The sequence below is a fragment of the Stegostoma tigrinum genome, chromosome 35 (assembly GCF_030684315.1).
Source record: "Stegostoma tigrinum isolate sSteTig4 chromosome 35, sSteTig4.hap1, whole genome shotgun sequence".
NCBI lineage: Eukaryota > Metazoa > Chordata > Chondrichthyes > Orectolobiformes > Stegostomatidae > Stegostoma > Stegostoma tigrinum.
Genome location: NC_081388.1, coordinates 24,919,030 through 24,941,490, shown reverse-complemented (window position 1 = coordinate 24,941,490; position 22,461 = coordinate 24,919,030). Strand labels below are relative to the sequence as shown.

Below are 22,461 nucleotides of genomic sequence, written 5' to 3'. Positions count from 1 at the left end.
ATTTCATGGAAAATGTTTGAAACATCACATTAATAGAAGCCGGCAACTATAACAACAGCCTTCCTCATAAACCAATCTGTACAAAATAATTTTATTCCCAAGATAATTTACAAAAAGCAAAAATATACAGAAGGTAAAAGCACCATTTAAAGAAAACGCTGCTTGATTGCTGAACTTATGGATCAATAATCATGGCACAGGAGGCTATTTAGTCCATTTTATACATGCCAATACAAATTTTTGATATTGTTCACTGTGCACCTAAGTCTAAGTCATTAATGTAGATCAACAAAAGCAGCAGTCCTAGTACCTTTCCTGGGGGAGCTCCACTACATGCCTTCCCCCAGTTGCAAATTCTATTCATCACAAATCTGTTCCCAATCTCTTCTGAAGTGAATGTTGCCTATAAAGTAAATTCCCTAATTGGGGAGTACGTGGATAGTGTATGGACGTGATTCTACTTGTGTTTAACATTCAAAGTGAGAAACTGGATAGAAAGCAAACTTGTTAATAATTACATTTGTGAATCATTTGTTGTATGTGGAACAAATTACACCAGGATTAGAAAATTGGCTTGCAATCCTAACATTGAAGACTCTAACTGGGGTGAGGGTGGGAGCTGCTTTCCTACCTGTTTGCACACCACTCACCTGCTTGTCTCAACACTACAGAATTTGTAAAGGTTATTTAGAATACTTTGTACCAGTTTCACACTTAATCCTGCCTTTGGGTAGAAGAACTGGAGAGGAGTGGTCACACTCAAATGCTGGAGTAATGGAAAATTTTTCTAAAACGTGCCCCCATGCAGGAAACCCTAATTTGACCACAGCTATACATGGGTGCAATTCCTGCAGTCTTTCACTAAACCCATCAAACTCACCTTCCAGAATTTACTTTTACCCAGCCAGTAAATTCTTCAACTCTTCTGCAGATCTCCACTATGGCAGATAACTTGACCTTTAAGGGGCTATCATCCCACAAAAATCATGTCAATATCTATATAAAATGCCAGGCCAGATTTTATGATTTTTTTTGTCTTCAGCTTTCTAGACCCTTCCCAGACTCCCAAATTAAACCAATTTAGCTATAGCTATATTTTATTTTAAAACGCCTCTGGTCCAGAACTTCACTCTTCAACGGTCAGCATTAAAGCATGTGGAACCCTTATTGCCTCACTGTAGATCGATCAAGATTTATAAATTAGCACAAGTTGATTGTCAAATATTGTACAAACCCACATTCAGATCCAATAAAAATGTAACTTCCAACAAATCCCAAACAGACCAGACAGATCTTCTTTAAATAAAGTGAGGGAAGAGTACAGTAATGGCAGACAGACAGAGTAACAATTTTTGCCCAGGCTACTTTGAGGGTTTGTATTACTGTAGGGAGCAGCAGGCAAGAGTCTGAGATGGGGAGTTTTCACATAATCTGGACGTGCAACTGTAATTACATAAATAGTCTGCCAAAACAGGTAGAAAATAGTGGGACACATTCAGTAGCCAGGTCTTGAAGGCACTGCTGGAGGAGGACGCCTAGATACAAGAGAAAAGCAGAACATTTAGAACAAACTGATCAAGAAAACAATGTTTCCAGACACAACAAAAGGTGCATACACACAGAACATCTGATCTGTTTCTTACCTGGGAAGATAGGCCTCACTCAAGTAGATGAGCTGCTTCATGTAAATTGATGAACCAAAAGCAGTTTCCATACCAAATTCTCAGCACAGGGATATGGAAATATTTGTTGTCTCATCTCTATTAGCTAAAGCACAAATCTGTGCTGAATTGCTCAGATTGTGTATTTCTGTAGCCTGGTCACTGACCTGTCCAAGTGTTGTATGGACATAGTTCTGCTCTCGTGTACAAGTAAACAGTAATTAGATGCAAAGGGAAAATAATCTCATCTGAAAAACACTAATTTTAAGTTAACCTACACTTAGCTGCAGACTCCATAGTGCCCCAATGCAATTTCAGAGCAGCCCAGCTTCAGTGATAACAGGTCATTTTTCATTAACTTGTGGTGGTTATCACTATTGAGAGGACATTGATAAAAGGAAATGAGAGAAACGTTCCACTTTCAGATGTTTTGCTAATCAGAAGATGCAGACTTTAAGATAAAAGGAAGGAACTGTTTTAGTAACTCGGGTGTTTTAATCTGGAATGCACTGCTTGAAATATGGGAGCAGATTCAGTAGCAGTTTTCTAATGAGAGTTTGATTAGTGACTTGAAAAAGATCTTCTGTGCTGTAAGATTCTCTAAATTAGTATCAACAGCCGTTGAATGATCTCAACCGTCCACCATCTACAATAACAGTAACATTTTGTTGTTTCTGAATGGTGAGTGGAGAAACAAAGTGTAGGACAGTCCCAACGTCCCAGAAATTGCACCAAGTTTGAAAACTGTTCAGAATATTTACTGTTACCACCCAGGGGGCTATTTCCATGCCTCTGCGAGCAAGCATATCGCCTCCATCCCTTCACCATCTGCCAGCTTGTGGGACTGCTTTTTCTCTCTCCCAGAATGAGAAAAGGGGGAAACAGATGACAAAGACACAAGAAGAAGCCTCCTTCTACTGTCCATCCCTTTATTTCAGTTCATTACCATACAGAATGTAGGCACTTCATTTCAAATCAGTTAACAGTCAATAGTATATCACACACCTGGAGTGAGAATGTTCAGGTATCTGTTAATTAGAGCTGAGTCCTGAATATAACAGATCCCTGAATTTGAAGAAGTAATCGCAGGAAAAGGATTCAGCCACTACATTGTAATTCAATATTAATTAATTCAGTTATTTTCTTTAGAAATTGTAGTTTGTAGAAAGATCTTCAGCATCCGTGATCAGTTTCTGCCAAATGTGTGACTACAAAAACCAAAAGGAGCTTTGAGCTAATTTCCCACAGTTGGTACGATACCACACTGCCCAAAATTGCACGTTACATTCTCTTTATTGCAATTGTGATAAAGCATCAAGGATTAGACTCAAGTGCCTGCAGCAGATTTTCCTCACCAAACTTGAAGAAATTAATTTTATCCAGTAACTAATACATTTTTATATAAAACTGGAGGTCCCACCCACAGCAGGACACTAAGACAATCTTGAGGGAGGTTCAGAGAATAATTTCTAAGGTGGGGGGGGGGGGGGGGGGGGGTGTGATGAGGTGAGGATCAGTGAGCACTACATTTAACATACTCCCACCCATCCAATCAAGAACTCCCTCCAAAAGACCGTTACTTTTTTCCTAAACTGTCCAGTTGTACCTGGATTCCATTGTTTACGTGGAGACAGAATTAAGTGCATTCAACAAATCCCTATTCTTCTTTCTTGTTTAGAGTGAGAAAAGGAAAAATCAAGTTGCATTTTAAGTTCTATGAAAGCAAGAATTTCCTGCAGCAAACCTGCCTTCACCAGAGAAAGCTGATTTGATGTCCAGTTTCCCCAGGTAAGGAATTTAGTTCAACAGCAACAGTATGTGGACACCATCTCCCAAACGCTTGGACGTACAACACTAATTGCAAAAAGACGAACAAGCTGTTTACACAGGAATTTGTGGTTCTCACAGTATTTTCATCGGCAAATGGATTCCAGCTGTGATCAATGCTGGAAAACTGGAATATAACAGAAAATGTTGGAAATGTGCTAAGTTAATTAGCATCTGATACAAAACAGGTTTAACCAGAACTAGTCCAAGTGTAGCCGTCTAATTCCCAGATGCCACCTTCAGCATTTCCAGTGCTTTGTTGTTGATTCTAATTTACAATGCTGACAGAGGCTGCTTCAAAATAGCTGAATGGGTCAATCAAAGCAGCTGTGCTTTCAGATTGATCCGAGATAAGGCAGTGCTCAAACAAGGCAAATGAATGAGAGCAAGCTGCAAAAAAAATCCAAGAAGGAGCTGGTTATCCTGGTTAAACAAGGGCTAACATACTGGGAGGTCAGAGGACGTTGGAGTTAGTACCTTACGTGGGAGGTGAGCCAAGGAGCTCAGGGACTGAAGGCAGATTTATAAAGTTCTGCTTTATTTGGATCAACTTGTTCATGAGCTGTAACTTGTGGCTACACCCAAGCCCACTTAAAGGCTGTCCACTAAACCCTTCACTTACAGACTGAACACAAGTTGTTCAGTGGCCTATGCATACACATCCCACAAATACAGATTTAGCTTGGTTCCCAGTCACAATACTTTGAACCCGACAAAAACAAGAAACTGAGTAGTCAACACCCAGCAGTTCAATGTAGATGCAAATCAGCAACCAATGCCCAAAAATCCCATCCTCTTTGGGCAAATACAACCCTCAAATTGCAATCTTTCTGGGTCCCCAGTCACCGTGACTGAAATCTGGCAACACTGGTATTAGATCGATGAGAACAACAGCCAGAGATTGGAGTTTGGAAAACAGCTGCAGCACCTAAAACTGCCATAAATACCCAACCCAAGTTGTTAGGCCGAAGTGAACCATAAACTTACCATCAAAACCATTCAGCAACACTTAATGGAGATAGTCGAATCTTAAGGATGGTTAATTTTGAAAGTGACAACAGCTAAGGAGCCAGAGACCTTGGGAAGCTAGGTACAAGTCCGAACAAGTGCAAAATTAGAGCAATGAATAAATGGTAAACATCTATAGATGGACACACACAAGTGTTAAGAGGCTAACAGAACATCATTGGCTAAGCTCAGTCTGTTACCTATCACTCAAAAATCATCCATGTCCCTGAAACTCAGCTCTGCAGTCACTGGCTGGAAAATAAAAACACCCAGTCATTGGACTTTTTAAAAAAATTCAAAGATCGTAATCAGATTCTTCAAGCCATTGTATTTTCACGCAATCAACCCATCAGCTACAATATAAACAACTTGCAGTCAATGCCTGGCTCATGGTATCTCCCCCATTTCACTACCTTCCACCCCCTCTGCGCTGCTAGGATATGCTCTCCTCAGAGCACACTCCTAACCAAGATCCAAAAAGTACCTCCTGCTTGGGGTCTCTCTTTCAAACTATTCCATCCAGGCCTTGCACACCTTTATTTCTCACTTTACCCATTCTAATACCCCATCAGAACTTCAACTGGAAGGGGGTCGTAGGAGTGAGAGTTTACTGCAGCACTCCCTAATTCCATTGATTCCCCTTTCACATTGTTAGCCTACTGACCTCACTGCAATTTAACAACTCCCAGGTCCACTCTGTACTCTCAATTTCCCCAGTATTTTCAAGGACATCGAACATGGCACTCACTGCTACAATTACTTATAGCATCAGAGACAGCAATTAAAAAAATGTAAGTACATCCCTGGAGACAGGACAAGCCAACAGTTGTAATTGTTTTAGTTATGCAGAGCTGCTAGGAACAATGATCCCAACAAATGAAAAAAGGCACCGAGACAATTTTGCTGTTTATTCAGGGAGTGCAAAGTTTCTCATCAAGAATATCAAGGGAGCAGTGAGTGAGAGAAACTGACTCCAAATTTTAGTGCTAGGGGAACAACCAACAAATATTTCAGTATTATATTTAAATAAAGTTCAGTTAAGAACATCTTGGTGCACCCAGCTAGTGTGATAAGCCAAGAGGTCTGGATAACACTCTGGTAAACATGGGTCCTGCCCTTCACACCACTACTGCTCCTCAGCGGATTAAATGCGTGAGAATATGTCGGCTAATCATCGACTATAGCCTACAATAAAATGCTTCACAGGATAAATCCCACTGTTTAATCCAGTAGGGAATGCTCGGCTGTTCGGATAATTGTGGGCCGGGTCGGAGCTGCGGGTGGTCTTCTGCTGAAGGGAGACAAAACAAAACGGGGGTCAATATAATGGGGAAAGAAACAGGAGCAAGTCAGGGTTCAATTCAACAATGAATGGTGCAGGCATCAGTATACAGCCAGTGTTTGCTTTTATATTTTTCTTTCTCTACCCCTCCGACCATATTGTTTCATAACTGCACGGAAGAGATAGGAGATATGAAACTAAACTGCAAATGCTCATCGGATAGAGCCACACTGTAGCACAGGGTCACTTCTCATTGACCTGGATAATTGTCAGGCTGAAGCTGAGGGAGCTGTACACTACAGTGATGTCATTGGACTCTGAACAGAAGGGTCTATTTTCATGCGTGAAATAATTTTCCCCTCTCTGACCCCGGTTGACCACGGCCAAATAAAGCCCAGCTTCTCACTCCGAGAGCAGCAATCACAGCACAAACCTGCTCAGTTACAGGTTTGCACTTAATATTCAGAAACTGCCAGATTGAACCCCAGATGATTTTTCTTGCCCATTGCACAAGTCCCATTGATCACCTTCAGACCAGTATTTAGCAAGAGAAATAGAACAGTTAACTCAAGTTAATTTTTTTACAGCTTTCAACAAGATTCTGGGCAAAACCGAACAGACTAAGGAGTGTCACTGTTAAAAGAGTGTGAGGCTGGATGAACACAGCAGGCCCAGCAGCATCTCAGGAGCACAAAAACTGACATTTCGGCCTGGACCCTTCCATCAGATCTCTGATGGAAGGGTCCAGGCCCGAAACGTCAGCTTTTGTGCTCCTGAGATGCTGCTGGGCCTGCTGTGTTCATCCAGCCTCACATTTTATTGTCTTGGATTCTCCAGCATCTGCAGTTCCCATTATCACTGTTAAAAGAGTGGCTTGCATGTTGGTCAGAAGTTCAGATCACACCAAACAATGAATTGAGGTATTAGTGAGACGAAGGACGCATGAAACTCAATATTACAGAGAAAGGCACAAACTGAACACAAGAAACTTAATACACAACAAAAATACTGGCCCTTTTATTCCTCACCAACAGGTATTCTGCACTTGCTAACCTGGGACGTCTAATCAGCAAACTGTGCATATGATAAATGGCCAACCCACAACTTTAAAGAACTCTAAGTAATCATCGTTCAGGTGATAAATTCACAACTAAACACAAGACTGTTTTGAAGATCAATACTAACTGCCCCACCTTCCCCAGACTTCTACACATCCCAGGGCCTGAACAACAACAAAACAGAAATATATCCTTATTTCAGCATAAAAGGCAGAATACAGAGGACACTGTCAAAGGAACTACCAATAATTAAAACTCAGGGACTGCAAAACTATAACAGTATGAATCCCAAAGCACAAGGTACATCATTAGTTTCCGGAAACATTGGAAGTGAAATGGCTCCTAGCTAAAGGGAGACTTATTTTACCGTTGGGAAAAGTTGAGGTATACTTAAGGCAGGCAATTGTTAAGAGGCTAGAGTGAGATCCAAGGACTCTCAGGCATTCACACATCTCTATGTGCATTCTCTCACACATCAATGGCTTTTTCAGCATTGCATACTAAAAGCAGGGTGAGGTTGGAGTGTTAAAGACATACCTGGGTAGCCCAGGAGGGCCAGGTGGGATACGTGCTGGCCTGGAAGGAATCTGAGGTGGTACCCCGAAGGCATCATTAGTGGGAACAGGTCTAGATGGAATAGGAGGAGCACCAAAACCTCCCACAGGAGTTGGTATTAACATAGGACCTGGAGTCGATCCTCGGACACCAGGTGGTCTACCTGGTGGACCCACTGCAGAGTGGGGTCTACGCTGAGGTGTCGGACTGTGGAAGTAACAAAGCATGAACTTCAATCACAATTTCACTTTTCAACTAATGTGTAAAACAGCAGCGTGAAGATTCCAATACCACTTCTGCAAACTCTCATCACATGAGCAACCATCAACCCACAACTGCATCCCTCAAGCTCTACCTTAGCCCAACCACACCACCGCCACCCCCATACATCATGCAACCTCTCAAATTCTGCCACGACATAGCCTCCTCCTCCCACATTCTAGCACAAGGACTCAAACAGCTTGGTCAATAGCAGTACTATTGAGTCATTCTTGGCGATGGACACTGAAATCTCCTCCCAGAGTACATTTTGGGCATTTGCCACCTTTCATGCTTCCTTCAAGTGATGTTCAACATGAAGGAGAATTGACTCATTAGCCAAAGAGAGGCAGTACATGGTAATCAGGAGGCTACCAACCACATCCATCTGATACCACGAGTCTTCACGCCGAGGATTCCAAAGACAAATCCCTCGCTGCTGCAATATCACTGGGTGGGTCTGTCCTGCCAGACGGACAGAATATACCCAAGGATGGTGACCTTGGAGTGAGGGTAAGTCACACAGGAAGAACTGAGGTCATGTCAGTAGTGAGCTAAAGAAGGGTCCAAGGCTGCAGCCAGATGAGTCTGTTTACTTCATTGCCTACCCCATCCCAGATTCCCAATTCTGTCATCCCTCACATTTACCTACCTGTGACCTCCTGACTGGGCAGAAAGCCAGGAATCATCAACTGGGGGAGGCAGGGGTGCAGTGATGGTGGTAGTGCTGATGTCCCCGATAATGCGCAGAGCTTCTTTAATGGCATGATACATTCGCAACATTTCATCACGTCTCTGTGCCTGCTCAGCCGACTCCTCCATTAAGCTGCTTTGGTCAGTGGACGAGTACAGGAAAGCTAGTAGCTCCGAGTGGATAAAATCCTTGGTCTGTCACAAACAAAAGATTGTAGGATCATAGAATCCCTACAGTGTAGAAACAGGCCCTTCAGCCCAACAAGTTCACACCAACCCTCAGGGCATCCCACCCATATCCCATAACCCACCTAATCTACACATCCCTGAACACTACAGGCAATTTACCACAGCCAAGCCACCTAGCCGGCACATCTTTGGCCTGTGGGAGGAAACCAGCGCATCCGGAGGAAACCCACGCAGGCAAAGGGAGAATGTGCAAAACTATACAAAGACAATAACCTGCGGGTTCCCGGTGCTGGGAGGCAGCAGTGCTAACCACTGAGTTACCGCACCATGGCGTTCCACCAAACCATAGCCACATAGGAATTGAACTAGGGGCTGCACTATCAGACGTATCATCCTTCAGATTAGAACTGTGAACCTCAAACTGGGTACTTGATTGGGAGTAATGGATCTCAGGCCACTATTTTTAAGTGGAGTAGGAAACGTATTTCTGATGCCCGAGTCAATATTTATCCCCGAATTTACTTCACAAACAAATTTATCTGGTTTTCATGATATAGTCGTATGTGAGATCTTGCAGTATGGAAATCAGCTGCTAGGTTTCTTACATTATATCTGACTATCATTCTAAGACACTTAATTGGCTCCAAAAAGTTGTTTTGCTCAAGGTGCTACACAAATACGGGTATATCCCTTGCTATTATTCCTGTGCCTTTACGTGAGAGAATATAAGAAGAAGCAGGAATAGGCAGTTCAGTCCCTTGAGCCTGCTCTGCTATTTAATATGATCACTGATCTCATCTCAGTCTCAACTCCACTTTCCTGCCCACTCCCCATAACTCTCCCCTCAACCTATTACTAATTAAAAATCTCCTTCTTAAATTTATTCAGTGTTGCAGTATCTGCCACACTCCAGGGTAGTGAATTCCATGGTTTCACGACCGTTTGTGAAGCAATTTTATCCACAACTGGTTTACATTTGCCACCCTCCAAGTCTACGGCCTCCCATTCTAGAATTCCCCTCCTGCAATCTCCTCACTGACCCTTATTCTGCAACTCTCCTCCAGACCCTGAACCAGCACACACTACCTTGCTAACTCATTGAACCAACCTAAGCTTCTGACCTTAAATACTCTCTCTCAATATAACCTGCTTTGTAAGAAATTTGTTTGTGGGGATGTGGGTTAGGCCAGCATTCACCATCTCTAAACTGCATCAGTGAACAAAACAGGATTTTACAGTCATCAACGGTTACGTTATCACCATTAGGCCAGCTCTTTTTTCCAGGTTTTACTGAATTCAAATTTCACCGTTTGCTATAGTGGTATTTGAACTCATGCCCCAGAGCATTAGCATGGAGTTCTGGACTGCTAGCCCAGTGACATTATCAGTATAGCACCTCTCCAACATAACTTGTCTCCACTGCAGCCCAATTCTGTCTGTTTACTGAACCTTCATCTAAGTCCTTTGCCACTTGCAGACTCATCCATTTCAGTGCTGTACTTGCAGTTCTCTCCCTCTTCTCTCATCAACTTCAGGCCAAAACTTTCCATACATTCAAAAGGTAACAAAATTGAATACTTTAAAATTACACTCTAATTACACCAATTCCAATCACCCCAGACTTCTCCCTCCCCTCAAAAGGTGCATAGAAAAACTTACGTTGTTGATCATGAGGTGCATGATGGTCTTTGGCATCAGATCCCTGATCGATTTATTGACGATTCCCATGTAGGAATCTACCAGGTTACGGATCGTTTCAACCTGTCGCTCCAGCTGTGGGTCCATTGAAAATGTATCTGGACTGCTGCCCCCCTCATCATTTTCAGCCTAAAGAGGATGGTCAACAATTAGAGCAGGAGTGACTCCATGCTACACTTCTATCAGCATCAACCACAGGAATAGAAATTCTCTGCCCCTTTAAGTACTGACTCCTTGTTGGGATCTCAGTCTATGGTCAGTCACATTTGATCTGTCTGCTAGCTCATTACATACCATGAAGTGTTTCCCATTTTCCAGCCAGGGTCCCTGGCCATTAAACCATTGTGAATGTCACTCCTTTGGTCTCTTATCCAAACACAGTTAAGGGGTGCACAATCACCAGACACACCCAGGAAACTGTAGATCAGACAGCTTAATGTCAATGACAGGAAAAATAAAGCAACAGCATCCTTCAATAAATGAAGAACAGCCGCAGCAAAGGAATGACACAATGTTAGTAAACCTGTGGGTAAACATAGCAAGGAAGGATTGACAAGCGAGGTCGTTTTCCCCCTTGACAAAATGGTTGAGGGATACCTTCAGAGGTTTTTAAAACAATAAAAGGTAAAGTTTGTCAGAAAAGTAGTAGACAGAATGTTTCTAGATGTGACACTGAAACAAGATATCCACTCAGAAATCCAATACTTTATTCCATAGGAATGTCTCTACCCTGCATGATGAGACAATGGAACTTGCTTTCACAGCCAGCAGGGGTTGGAATGAACAGTGTAGATGTATTTAAAGGGCAGCTAGTCAAGCTTATGAGGGACAAATAGATGATTATGACTGTAGATTTAAGTAAAAGATTAGAGGTGTCACATGTGGAACAAAAGCAGCATTCTGGAATGCTTGGCTAAATGACCTGTTTAAACGGTGCAATTCTCAGGGCGGTTAGAGGTTCTGTCAGTTGTGAAGGAACAGCCACTCTGACCAATTTTGTCTTACAGTAACACAAGGCACGAGAAATCCTATTTGCTATTTCAGAGACAGACTGTAACAAATATAGCTAAAACTTACATTCTCCCTCTCTGGATAGACCCCCGCCCTCAGGAATGATGCTTTCCAACTGTCCACATCCTCCTGGGACTCACATGCCAATTCAATTTGGCGGTAGTCTTTATAAACATTTCTAAAGAAAAATGGAAAATTAAAATGAATCATTTCCCACAGTGAGACACTGGAAATAGATTCACTGTACTCAACAACAGGAAACAAAACCTTCAAACAGCAACAGACTAAGTTTTAAGATCTAGTTATACTGTTGTTTACCAGTCATTTCCATTTTAATTTCTAATGCAGATTTGATTTTTGCTGTCTTGACAAGGCGGCAGACAGAAACCTCATCACCATGGGGCAATGCTCAGCAGGTTTAAGGGACAATAACTGGATTGGCTCAATGAGACCCAGAGCACCTGGCTAATGCACAAACTAGAACAAGAGCCCAGCACTGAAAATCCCAGGTCATCAACTTCCCCTTCTCCCAGTACTCCCTCTCAGTAGCTGGATGTCAGGCAGCTGCAGCTAAGCTGTCACTAACCTGTGCTCTGTATTGAAGATTGCAAAGACATGTTTGGTGGACATGAAACCTTTCTCCACATCCTTCAGCTTCAGGTTATCAAGTGGCAACATGTACTTCTTCTCCTTCTCCTGTAACATTCACATAACCATCAGACAACACAGCTATATGCTGCAGCATTCAGCTTCCACTGCAGACCTCTTGACATTTCTAAAAGATTTACACAACCTCTTTCAAAAACATTCTCATGTGTTTCGAAAATTTTCTGAGGATGATACTTGTAAAGATCCGAGGGAAAAGTGGTCATAAGGATGAACAAAATCTTAGAAATCCTACAGTACAGAAAGAGTCCATTAGTCCCAATGAGTTCACACTGACCCTCCAAAGAGGCATCTAAACCAGACCCAACTCCCTACCCTAGTTGTGTAACCTTGTATTTCCTATGGCCAAATCACCTAACCTATACATCTTTTGAATTGTAGGAGGAAACCAGAGCACTTAGCACAGGCAAAATGTGCAAACTCCAGGCCGACAATCACCCAAGGCTGGAAGTAAACCTGGGTCCCTTGTGCTGTGAGGTAGCAGAGCTAACCACTGAGCCACCGCGCTGAAAAGAGTTTACTGAAAGATCAGGGTGAGAAAGGACCTCAAACTCAATGAGAGATTGCTGAAAAAAGGTGAAGCTTTCCATTTTGCACTCCAGGAAAATGTGTAAGATATACCAAATATGAGGGAGGTGCTGACTGGTTGGCAAGTGACTCTGATTGGTAGAGTCGTTGCCATGGAGAATGCCCCAATTAATGGGGCAGGCAGTAGTAGAGACACAAATGGAGAAGATACTGTCCTACCCCACCAAGCTCAGCAAGGCATATAATCAAACACACAGTGTATTAACTTTGGAAACACTGCCAGAATGGAGGGAAGGTCAACTCCGTGTGCAATGTCTGCAGCAAAAATGGACTCATGCACAAGGTAAGGTGAAATCAAATTCAAAGCCAACCCTACTTAATTAAAAGTACAAGAGACAACAAATGAGAAAGTGTTAGATTCACTCACCTCTTCATCTTTGTACCAAGACAATGACTCAGCCGTTAACACAAACCAATATTCCTTGGAGCCACCCTTCATGATGCTGATGTTGTTGATGGTGATCCAACCCCTACGAATAACCTGGAAATAGCAGCATTGTGAGGCTGAGCAACAGTTCAGTAAGCTGTGAGCCTTCATAACACATTGACCCACATGAGACTTTAGTCAGGTGGGTGGGGGAACCCAGGATGGAGATGAGGATATGCCCATAGGTGGTGGAGGAGATTTTGTTCGGGGGGCAGGGAGGAAGGCTAGTATTCAAGGTGAACAGAGACCCCACAGTCTCAGGAGGAAATAAGAGGGAAGTGAAATCCTGAGGAATACTTAACTGCCTGTCTTTTTGTGCACATCTGTCTGCACCTCCCAACCTGCACAGCACATTACCAAGTTGATTAGAAAGCATCGAGACATCAGTTAGTTTGAGGAGTTTTAAGAACTCTGCTGCTGGAACAAAAGTCCCTACACACGGTGGGTAGAATGCAGTTGGTGGGCTGCTGCAGCTCTACCCAAAACCAACTGCAAAAGACAGTTCCATTGTGAAACAGGGTTAGTGGAAAGCCAGATGATGTTGGGTAAAATTAGAGACACATTACACAAAACAAAATACAAACAAGTTAATTAGAAACAAATTTGGTTAGTCACCTACCTGGACACAGTAGGGGGAAAACGGTCTCTGGCTCGGAATAATCCCTCTACCCTTGGGGGTTATAAACTGCACTGATCCAACATCAACCCACAGCAACTGTCAACTTCGACAGGATCATTTCCAAAAAGTGCTGGCACACAATTGCAGTTAGAACTAACTGCATTTGGCATGTGGATGACGAGGAAATAGCGAAGAGGCTGATGTGTGCCGTTGGTAATTGGAGCAAAGCCCTGATTACCCAGCATCAAATGGAACAAGTAGCTGATCCGAACGACCAGACAGAGTCACCACGCTGGTGAGTGGAGGACTTCCTAGCTCAAATGTAGGAATACGCCATTCCCAGTAGGAAGAGATGGATAGAAAACTGTGAATGAATCACAGATACATCATTCCATTGGCTGCTGGAGAACCAGGTGATTAATGAACTGCCATTAATGGTGTTGACACCATCACCAGAAACAAGAGCAAAAGCAGAGCTTGCTGATTAACACAAATCTGACTGATTATTTTGAGCACTATAATTATTGAATCTGAGCAGAGAAAAGAAAAAAAAAAGATACAATGAAATCATTTTAGCCACAACTGAATGCCATGGGGAAATGTTTCCTGATCATATCCCAATCTAATTCCTCCTCTCACCAGACAAACTCAAATCAACTAAAACTAAGCAACACACAACACAAACGGTACTTACCAGAATCTCACCCTTTAGAAGTGTTATAGTTTAAAGGAGGGAGGAATATCAGAGGAAAGTGAATTGAGTGAGGGTGGGTTGAAGTAAAATTGGACAGAGAGCAAAGGAACAGCAAAGTCAGTGAAAGAGAGAAAACAAAATGACATGCAGTTATTAGAGGCCATTCTCAGCCAGGCCTTTAAAACAGCCAAAATATCCCTTTAGTACAAAACCTGGAGGAACCAGGAACCAGATTATCCCAAACCTCACGCTCCAAAAGACACACAATTAAATGGGAGGGAAAGAGGGGCCGGGGCCAGAGGGAAAGGGGAGACAGAGGAAAAGAGGGGGCAGGGCAGAAATTCTCCTGTGGCCTCAAGAGAAATTGAAATTCTCCATTTTACCTCTAGACTGAAATGCCAAATTTCTCTAGACAATTAATTTCACACAAACATTCTGCGAATCCTTGTTAAATTAGTGATGCATAGTGCAAACTCAGTAACAAGACTCAGTCCAAATATTACACCAACACTCCCCACTCATGCAAACCCAATTGGTCAAAGATGCAGTTTAGTCCCACAACTTGCTCAGGATTAAATCCATGCTCTTACCTGGTTTGGAACTGCTCGTTTCTTTGTTAACTGGCTGCTCCTCTGCTGTGCACTGGAGGGAAAGACAGCAAGTTATATAAGCAACTTATACATGGAATCACCCCAATAAACTCAGTTTTGCTAATCTACCCATGAAACTGAACTCCCTCATCTCTGCAAACAGTCTGGTAAACTTTTTGGAACCTTCTCTAAAGGTTTAAACTTCTTGCTTAAAGTGTGGTGTCAAAAAGTTGACAAACCTAAAGTGAACATCCTGTTTTTCAAGGTTTTTTGATTCTGCATTCTGTGCCCCTGTATTTATTACATTTAGGATTCCATACACCTTGACATTTCTCAAGTCCCTCTAATCCTGCAATTTTTTTGGAATATACTTTCTATTGCCCAGCCATTCTTCCTTCTTAAATATACTACTTCACAGCTATCATCTACCACACCTTCCTCTATTTTACCAGTCAATCTACCCTCAAAGTCTCTGTCTCCCCCTCAGTTTACACTACTTCGAGGTTATGCCCAGTCCCACCGAATCAAATCAATATCATTAACAGAGACTTAGAAGCAGCGATCCAGCGAATTTCAGTGCGTCCCTCCCTCTGGATTGAAAACCAGCCATAAACCACAATTTTATCTTTTCACTCAGCTAGCTTCACATCGCTGCCCCTGTCCCTTTCATTCAAATTGGCTTCAAATGTGTTGACAAGTTTATTAAATGACATGTTATCAAAGTTTTTGCACACTCATGTGCCTCACATCAACCCAATATCCTCAACTGATCAAGAATCTCTGTTAAATAAATAGTCAATTTATAAATCTACCTAAGACGCTTCATAGTACTATTATCGAACAAAATATGCTGCAGCAGATGATAATAAAACTTGAGTCACTGAGGAAGGTTTTAAAGAGAGTGTCTCAAAAGGAGGAAAGTGAAGTCAAGATGCAAAGGTTTGGGCGGGGCGTTGGGGTAGATAGGTGGAGAAATTCAAGAGCTTAGCACCTCAGCAGCTAACGGTGCTGCTACCCATGGTGGAGCAATTCAAATCAGGAATGCTCAAGCGGCCAGAAAAAGAAGAGAGAATTGAAGGTGATAAGCACTTTCAAATCAAAGTATTTGCTTAACCAAGAAACCCAGGTTCATCAGTGAGGTGAATGAACAAAACCTGGTGAAATTTGATGAGCACAAATTTATGAAAAGAAAGGAAGTCAGCCAAGAGCACCATTAGAAGAGGAGAGTACAAATACAAAGATATGGATGAAGATCCCTGCAATAAGTCGAAGAGGGGAACTGAAGGTGGAACTTCTCTTCAACTGCAACCAATTAGTAGAATATGGTGGGTTTACACTTAGCATGTTATGAACCCAGGATCACGGTTGAGACTGTCTTCATGGGTACAGAACTTGGCTATCAGTCTCTGCTCGGCGATTGTGTGTTGCTGTCTACCTCAAAAGGTGCCTCGGAGGACGCTTTCCCGAAGATCAGACTGAATATCCCTGACTACTGAAGTGTTCCCCGAATGGGAGGGAACATTCCTGTCTGGGAATTGTCACGGTGTCCATTCATCCATTGTTATAGCATCTGCAAGGTCTTGCCATTATACACTGCTGCAGGGCATCCTTGCCTGCAACATACGAAGTAGTTAACATCGGCTGAGTGACACGAGTATCTACTATGCACACGGTGGGTGGTGTTCCCCACATGTTGTGGTAGAATCCATGTCAACAATCTGGCATATCTTACAGAGGTTGCCGTGGCAGGGTTCTGTGGTGTTGTGGTCAATGTTGCCCTGAAGGCTGGGTAGTTTGCTGTGAACAATGGTCTGTTTAAGGTTTGGTAGTAGTTTAAAAGGTGAGAAGTGGAGGCATAGGGAAGATCTTGGTGAGGTGTTCATCAATGACGTGTTGAAGGCTGCAAAGAACATGGTGCAGTTTCTCTGCTTCAAGGAAGTACTGGACAATACCCTATCAGTCATGTCTTATGTCTGAGGAGGTCACTGCAGCTTATCGCTGTGGCACATCAGAACTGGCAATTGATGAATTGAGCATCGTACCCCTTTCAGTGCCTGTTGCATCATTCCTTGTCTGAGCAGATCCTGTGTATAAACAGTACTTGGCTGTAGGGGGTGGCTTCTTTAACATGTTTATGGTGGAAGCTAGAGATGTGCAGCATCGTGAGGTTATCAGTAGGCTTGTGGTAGAGTAAGGTACTGAAATGTCTTTACATGTCCAAGAATGAGACTGATTCTGAAGAGCAGTCCATGTTAAATCTATATGGTGGGATGAAACTTGTTGCTATCATTGTATAGTCATTTCAGTGATTCCTCGCCATGAGTCCAGAGGAAAAATAATGCCAATGTACCTGGTGGATAGCGGTGGTCAGAGGTCCTATGCAGCAAAGAGGTCTTGCTCATATTGGGCTACATGTACCCAACCCCTCAGCAATTGAAAGCCAATCGAATTTAAAACTGATGGTTTTGACAACCTGAAACTAATCATACTTACAAGAAACTGATGAGTCACCGGGGGCACATAAAAGAAGAGGGATTTGAAAAAAAACCAGTGAGAGCCAACCGCCATCTGCAGCAAAACCAAATTCGTCATCTGAGAAATAAACCAAGCTCTCTCACAAAACTCATTAAGCTGCCTTTTTTAAAAAAAAAAGGTACCATGGCACTTTAGCTGTTCCTCAGAAGAAATTAGACAGAAAACATCCCCGACAGCAGGATCAGCATAAGGAAGGCTGGAGAAACAATGGAGAAGGCAAAGCATTCAGGGAGACACGTTCAGTGTGAACTTTGGGAAACTAAGTTTTCACTTTTTTTTAATTACTCGGATTTATATAAGGGGGGCCTGTGTTTATTGGAACAGCATATGATTAGAATCTTGTTTTATTAGGAAATAGTAGTTAGAGGGGAATTCTGCAGTTTGTTAGTAGTTCGTTAATTTATTCACTGTTAGGGTTAAATAAATAAATTGTTACTTGTTGCTTACTAAGTGCATATTAGGGATTCCCTTCACTTAATTACACTTAACATTACAAGGGACAAGTGTTACTCTGGATATTTTGCGTTAACAAGTAGAAGAAAAGTTCTACTCCTGCTGAAACTAATTGGGGATGGTATTTTGGGTTAATTATCAGAGGGGTTCAACTTTCTCCTTCTCTGTATTACAGATAAATATGGAGAAGCACTTTTCCTCCAGAGCAGAGAACTAAAGGGCATAGTTTCAGGATAAAGTTCAGCTATTTAAGACCAAAATAAGTTAAAACTGCCAGGTCAAAGTCGCCTGCTTAACTGGCAGACTATCGACCACCACTAGTGTGTCATCTACAAGAGTCTTTATTCTTGCTTTGGACGTGGGAATCACATGCAAGTTTGGCATGGGCTACCAATTACTTCACTTGACTTTGAAACTATTTGCTCTCTAGGCCATTTCAGAGGGTGGTTAAAGGGTGATCGCATTGCTATGGACCAGATGAATCACTGTTAACTTTAAGGACATTAGTGCATATTAAGACAAATTCTTAGGAAAATGGTTACATGGTCATAGTTAACAATTTATAGTTCCACATTTTATCAATAACTATTTCACTATCTGGCAAGGTGGGATTCAAACCCATGTCCCCATAACATCAGCCTGAGGCTCCAAGTTACAAGTCCAGTGACACGGACAATATGCACTGCATCCCCCAGAGACAGTGCAGCAAATAACCAGGCCTCCTTTAGGAGCAACTTCCAAGAGCTTGAGCATCTGGAAAGTCAAGGGCAGCAGATGCATCAGACAAACATCACCAGCAAGATTCTCTCTAAGTCATAAGCCAACCAGCGTTGGAAATATATCACCATTCCATCACAATCAATAGTCAAATCCTGGATCTCACTCTACACTCCATGGATCTGTAGTTCCTCACTACCACCTTCAAGATTAGGATAGCCAAATAGGGTGACCCAGCCAGCGATGCTCACATCTCATGAACTAATAAAAGAAACTCTTGCAATTCTCCAGTGTTGTAGATGCTTAGTCAATGATTGTATTCAATGCCAAAAATGATTGGTAATTGGATACCAAGGGAATTAAGGTCAAGGATGGGAAAGTGGAGTGAAACAGATTATCAACTCGGATTATCTTGACTGAGCAACCTTAAGTGGCTCCTTGGTCACTCCTGCTCCTATTTATCACATTCTTACTTCTCACCTTCCACACTTACTTTGCAAATCCGATGAAGTCCTCGTGGTTTGTGTTGATATAGGACAGTTCGATGTCAATCAACAAAAGGATCTAGAAGAGATCAGGTACAGGTGAAAGCTGCTGCAAACATGTTCTTGGTGAATACGCACAACTTATTGATGACAACCAGTTCCCAGAGACAAAATATTAAACTGGGCATGTCATTAAGCGAATAATTATACATGATTACAGATACAAAAATGTTTGATATTTAATATTATTTGAACGCTTCAGTTTTGAAAAATTGTGGAAAATGGATTTACTTCCGTTTTATGGAAACACGTAGTGTAGTTTCTTCAGAAGGGGCTATTCAAAGTCTAGAGGACCTTTTTTTCCTCAAAAAAAGAAACAAGGCTTCCTGTAAATCACAAGTTGATACCTGCTTGCTTTGCTATTTGGTGACGTGCTTTTTCTATCTGGTTCAGTTGGAAAACGAGCCTGGTAAGAACTAGCTCAGTTGGACTAAAGTCTGCTGAGAATAAGCCATGTTAGAGAAAAGCTTGCGAAGAAAAAGCTGCTCAACTGATTTTTTGCAAGTTCAAGGTGAAACTTAGTTATTTTTTTGAAAGAGTTTGAACAAACATCTCAAGATTTCTACTTCCTAAGCAAGGTGTAAGTGCAAGATTTCAGAGACAACAATGCATGATCAAGACTTGACCACACCTGCCAGATCATAGCAACAGATCTGTAATATACTGAGCTTTATAGTTTTACCTTCAAGAATGACCCATTAGAATTGGGTTTTGTTTTTCAGAAAGCCAAACTCTGCAGAGAAATCTATTTCCTTTCTTTTTTTGAAGAATGAGAGTTGCGTGGAGTTTGGGGATATTTAGAGGGATAAGCATTTATACTACTATATTACTAACTATATGTTCACTAACTGTTGCATCGTTACTCAATAAATTATTTTTGTAATAACGCAACTTATTGGGCAGCATAGTGGCTCAGTGGTTAGCACTGTTACCTCAGTGCCAGGGACCAGAGTTCAATTCTACCCTCAGGTGATTGTCTGTGTGTAGTTTGCAGATTGTCCACATGACGACAAGAGTTTTCTCCAGGTGCTCCGGTTTCCTCCCACAGTTGTGCAGGCAAAGTGGATTAGCTGTGCTAAATTGCCCAGTGACCAAAGGTGTGCCAGTTAGGTGGATTAGCCATGGTATATGCAGGGTTACAGGGATTGGTGAGGGGCTGTTCAGAGGGTGGGTGTGGACTTGATGGGTCAAATGACCTACTTTGACACTGTATTGAACTGATTGCCTTGGTCACTATTTTGAGTTGTGGCCCATACAGCTGCCCGTTGGCCCTGGTTATGACGCATTATAGTCCATTATGCCAGCCAGCAGGTACTCACTGACCTGATCCTTGGTCTTCCCCTCGCGATCTCGGACGTGAGTGGTTACGATCCTCTCTGTCTCCTCTCGTAACCTAGGAAAGGAGTTGAGCTGCAGGAGGAGGAAAGCAGACAGCACTGCAGTTTTCTGGGCTCTAACTCAAACCAACAGTCACAAATAGGTCAGTACAGTGAGAAGGAACCTGACCAGCTGCAGATCAGATTCAGTGAGAAAAACAGCAAGCTCATTCTCATCACATCACCTGCCAACAGAAACCAGCCACAATCGGAAAAAGCTTTGATTAAAACTGCATTTGTTGCTGCATGAAATACTTAAGTGGAAGGGCTTAATATGGCTGATATTCAGCTTTATTCAAAGCTTCATCACAACCAAAGCAAACAGCTAGACAGCAGCCCGACAAGACAGAGATGAATGAGTATCAAGGGCAGCACGTACAGACTGAGCAGGAAGACTCTGTGGGACAGACAGTATCAAGTAAAAGTTTAGCAACAATCTCTTGGAAACAGGAACCCAAGCCCAAACTATGGGAACAGCCAGAACAGGAAACCCTGGATCAGAGGAGTTATCAACAGCAGAAATGAGCCAGAGCAGACTGATTGGAGATGCTAGCAGCAAAGAGAATAGCAAGTGGTCAGGTGAACGAAGAGGATGATGTCTATCAACCTGACCATTCAAAAAGCTCAGTGAAGAACACAATCCAGTTACAGTACTATGAGGCAGAACACGCATTCTCATTTCACTAGAGCCAGGAAAGACAAAATAGTTCAAAACTCAATGTGGAGAACAGAAAACACTCAGAACTGCAACAAATAGAGGCACCAGCTGAGACAGGATATGAAAAGATGGGAATCATGTGAAGTGCTGATTCTGATTCAGACTCAGATGAAACTTAGAAGCCCTGCATGGCATTCAGTGAACTACCAGTCTACAGCATCAAATAAAGTGAACAGTAAGGCAAAGTTTGGGGCGATCAAAATGGGAACGTTTAATAGATCTAAAACCTGGAATATTACATTTCTACAGCTCAGTTACTGAAATAACTCGATGCTGTCACAGAGTAGGTACAAAGCTAGACCCCTGTGGGGTGTATTGACTCTGCATAATGTAGACAGGTTCATCTGCTATTGACGCTCCCCCTCCAACCCACCAGGCTCGGTTTCTTGAACACCCCACCCACCTTAAACCTTGGGCTCTCACTCACCTACACCCACCCCCCCACCTACCACCATGACAACCTTCCACCCCTCTCCTCACTTGGTTCTCTGACTTCCCCCTCAACCGCACAAATCCTGTCCCAGGTTCTAGTTTCATGCTCCTTTGTGCTCCAGTCAATGACCCTTTACAAATCCATATCACACTGACTCACCTCCTCTCCCTCCACGAACACGATGTGACTAACTCACTGCTGCCCCTGGGATGTGAATCCAGCTTCTCCAGGAAGTCATGACTGTAGCAATCCCCTCTATCAAACAGTATGGTCAGTAACACTGTTCCCTTTGTATAATCGATTGAGAGAATCACCTGCTTGAAGGTGGTTGAAGATTGAATGAAGGAGATGAGGAGTCCCTGTGGGCAGCCTCACTAAGTAGCTTGATCATTGATGGAGGGTGCCACATCAGTTTCAATGCTATCATACCTTGTCACTACACTTTCTGATGACAGTCGCCAGCTCAGAGACCACCATATCAATGCACTTCAGGCACGGCTCCTTCAACTTGTGCACTTGCTTTTTCACTATGGCTTCGAATGCCATGTCTGGGGTGAACAGCCCCGTCCTACACAGCAGTACAGAACAGAGAAAACAGGGACAAGGACAGGATTGGGGTAATGTGGAAACAGAGGCACCAAGACAGCGCGAGCAAGAGACAAAGTGGGGGAAGGAAAAAACAAAAATAGACAGAGAATGCAAGAGAGTTAGCACGTCCATCATCAAGGTCAGCAAACTGAACCAAGGCATACTGTGTTAGCACTGTGGGGTCTCAGAAAAAGATACTGTGCAGGCTTCAGGAAAACGGAACAGTTTTGCAGTTAAATACTGAGCTCACTTCCCATCACTAACACTTCTTT

At 42.6% G+C, this 22,461-nt stretch overlaps 1 protein-coding gene across 6 annotated transcripts in view; it reads right to left on the bottom strand.

Moving 5' to 3' along the window:
• Positions 1-77: 77 nt before the first annotated feature.
• The window catches only part of dnm2a (dynamin 2a), a 71,938-nt gene continuing 49,554 nt past the window's right edge, over positions 78-22,461 (bottom strand). Inside the window, exons 10-20 of one of the 6 annotated variants that reach the window (XM_059639857.1) lie at positions 22,031-22,169; positions 20,398-20,484; positions 19,023-19,093; positions 14,825-14,876; positions 12,862-12,975; positions 11,827-11,936; positions 11,307-11,418; positions 10,191-10,358; positions 8,302-8,537; positions 7,374-7,598; positions 78-5,784 (exon numbers count right to left, since the gene is read on the bottom strand). In XM_059639857.1, coding sequence (XP_059495840.1) covers positions 5,718-5,784; positions 7,374-7,598; positions 8,302-8,537; positions 10,191-10,358; positions 11,307-11,418; positions 11,827-11,936; positions 12,862-12,975; positions 14,825-14,876; positions 19,023-19,093; positions 20,398-20,484; positions 22,031-22,169 — 1,381 coding nt within the window. In that variant the 3' untranslated portion in view covers positions 78-5,717. Of the gene's footprint in view, positions 5,788-7,373; positions 7,599-8,301; positions 8,538-10,190; positions 10,359-11,306; positions 11,419-11,826; positions 11,937-12,861; positions 12,976-14,824; positions 14,877-19,022; positions 19,094-20,397; positions 20,485-22,030; positions 22,170-22,461 lie in introns of all 6 variants that reach the window. The other 5 variants (XM_059639858.1, XM_059639855.1, XM_059639859.1 and 2 more) reach the window with 5 other exon arrangements.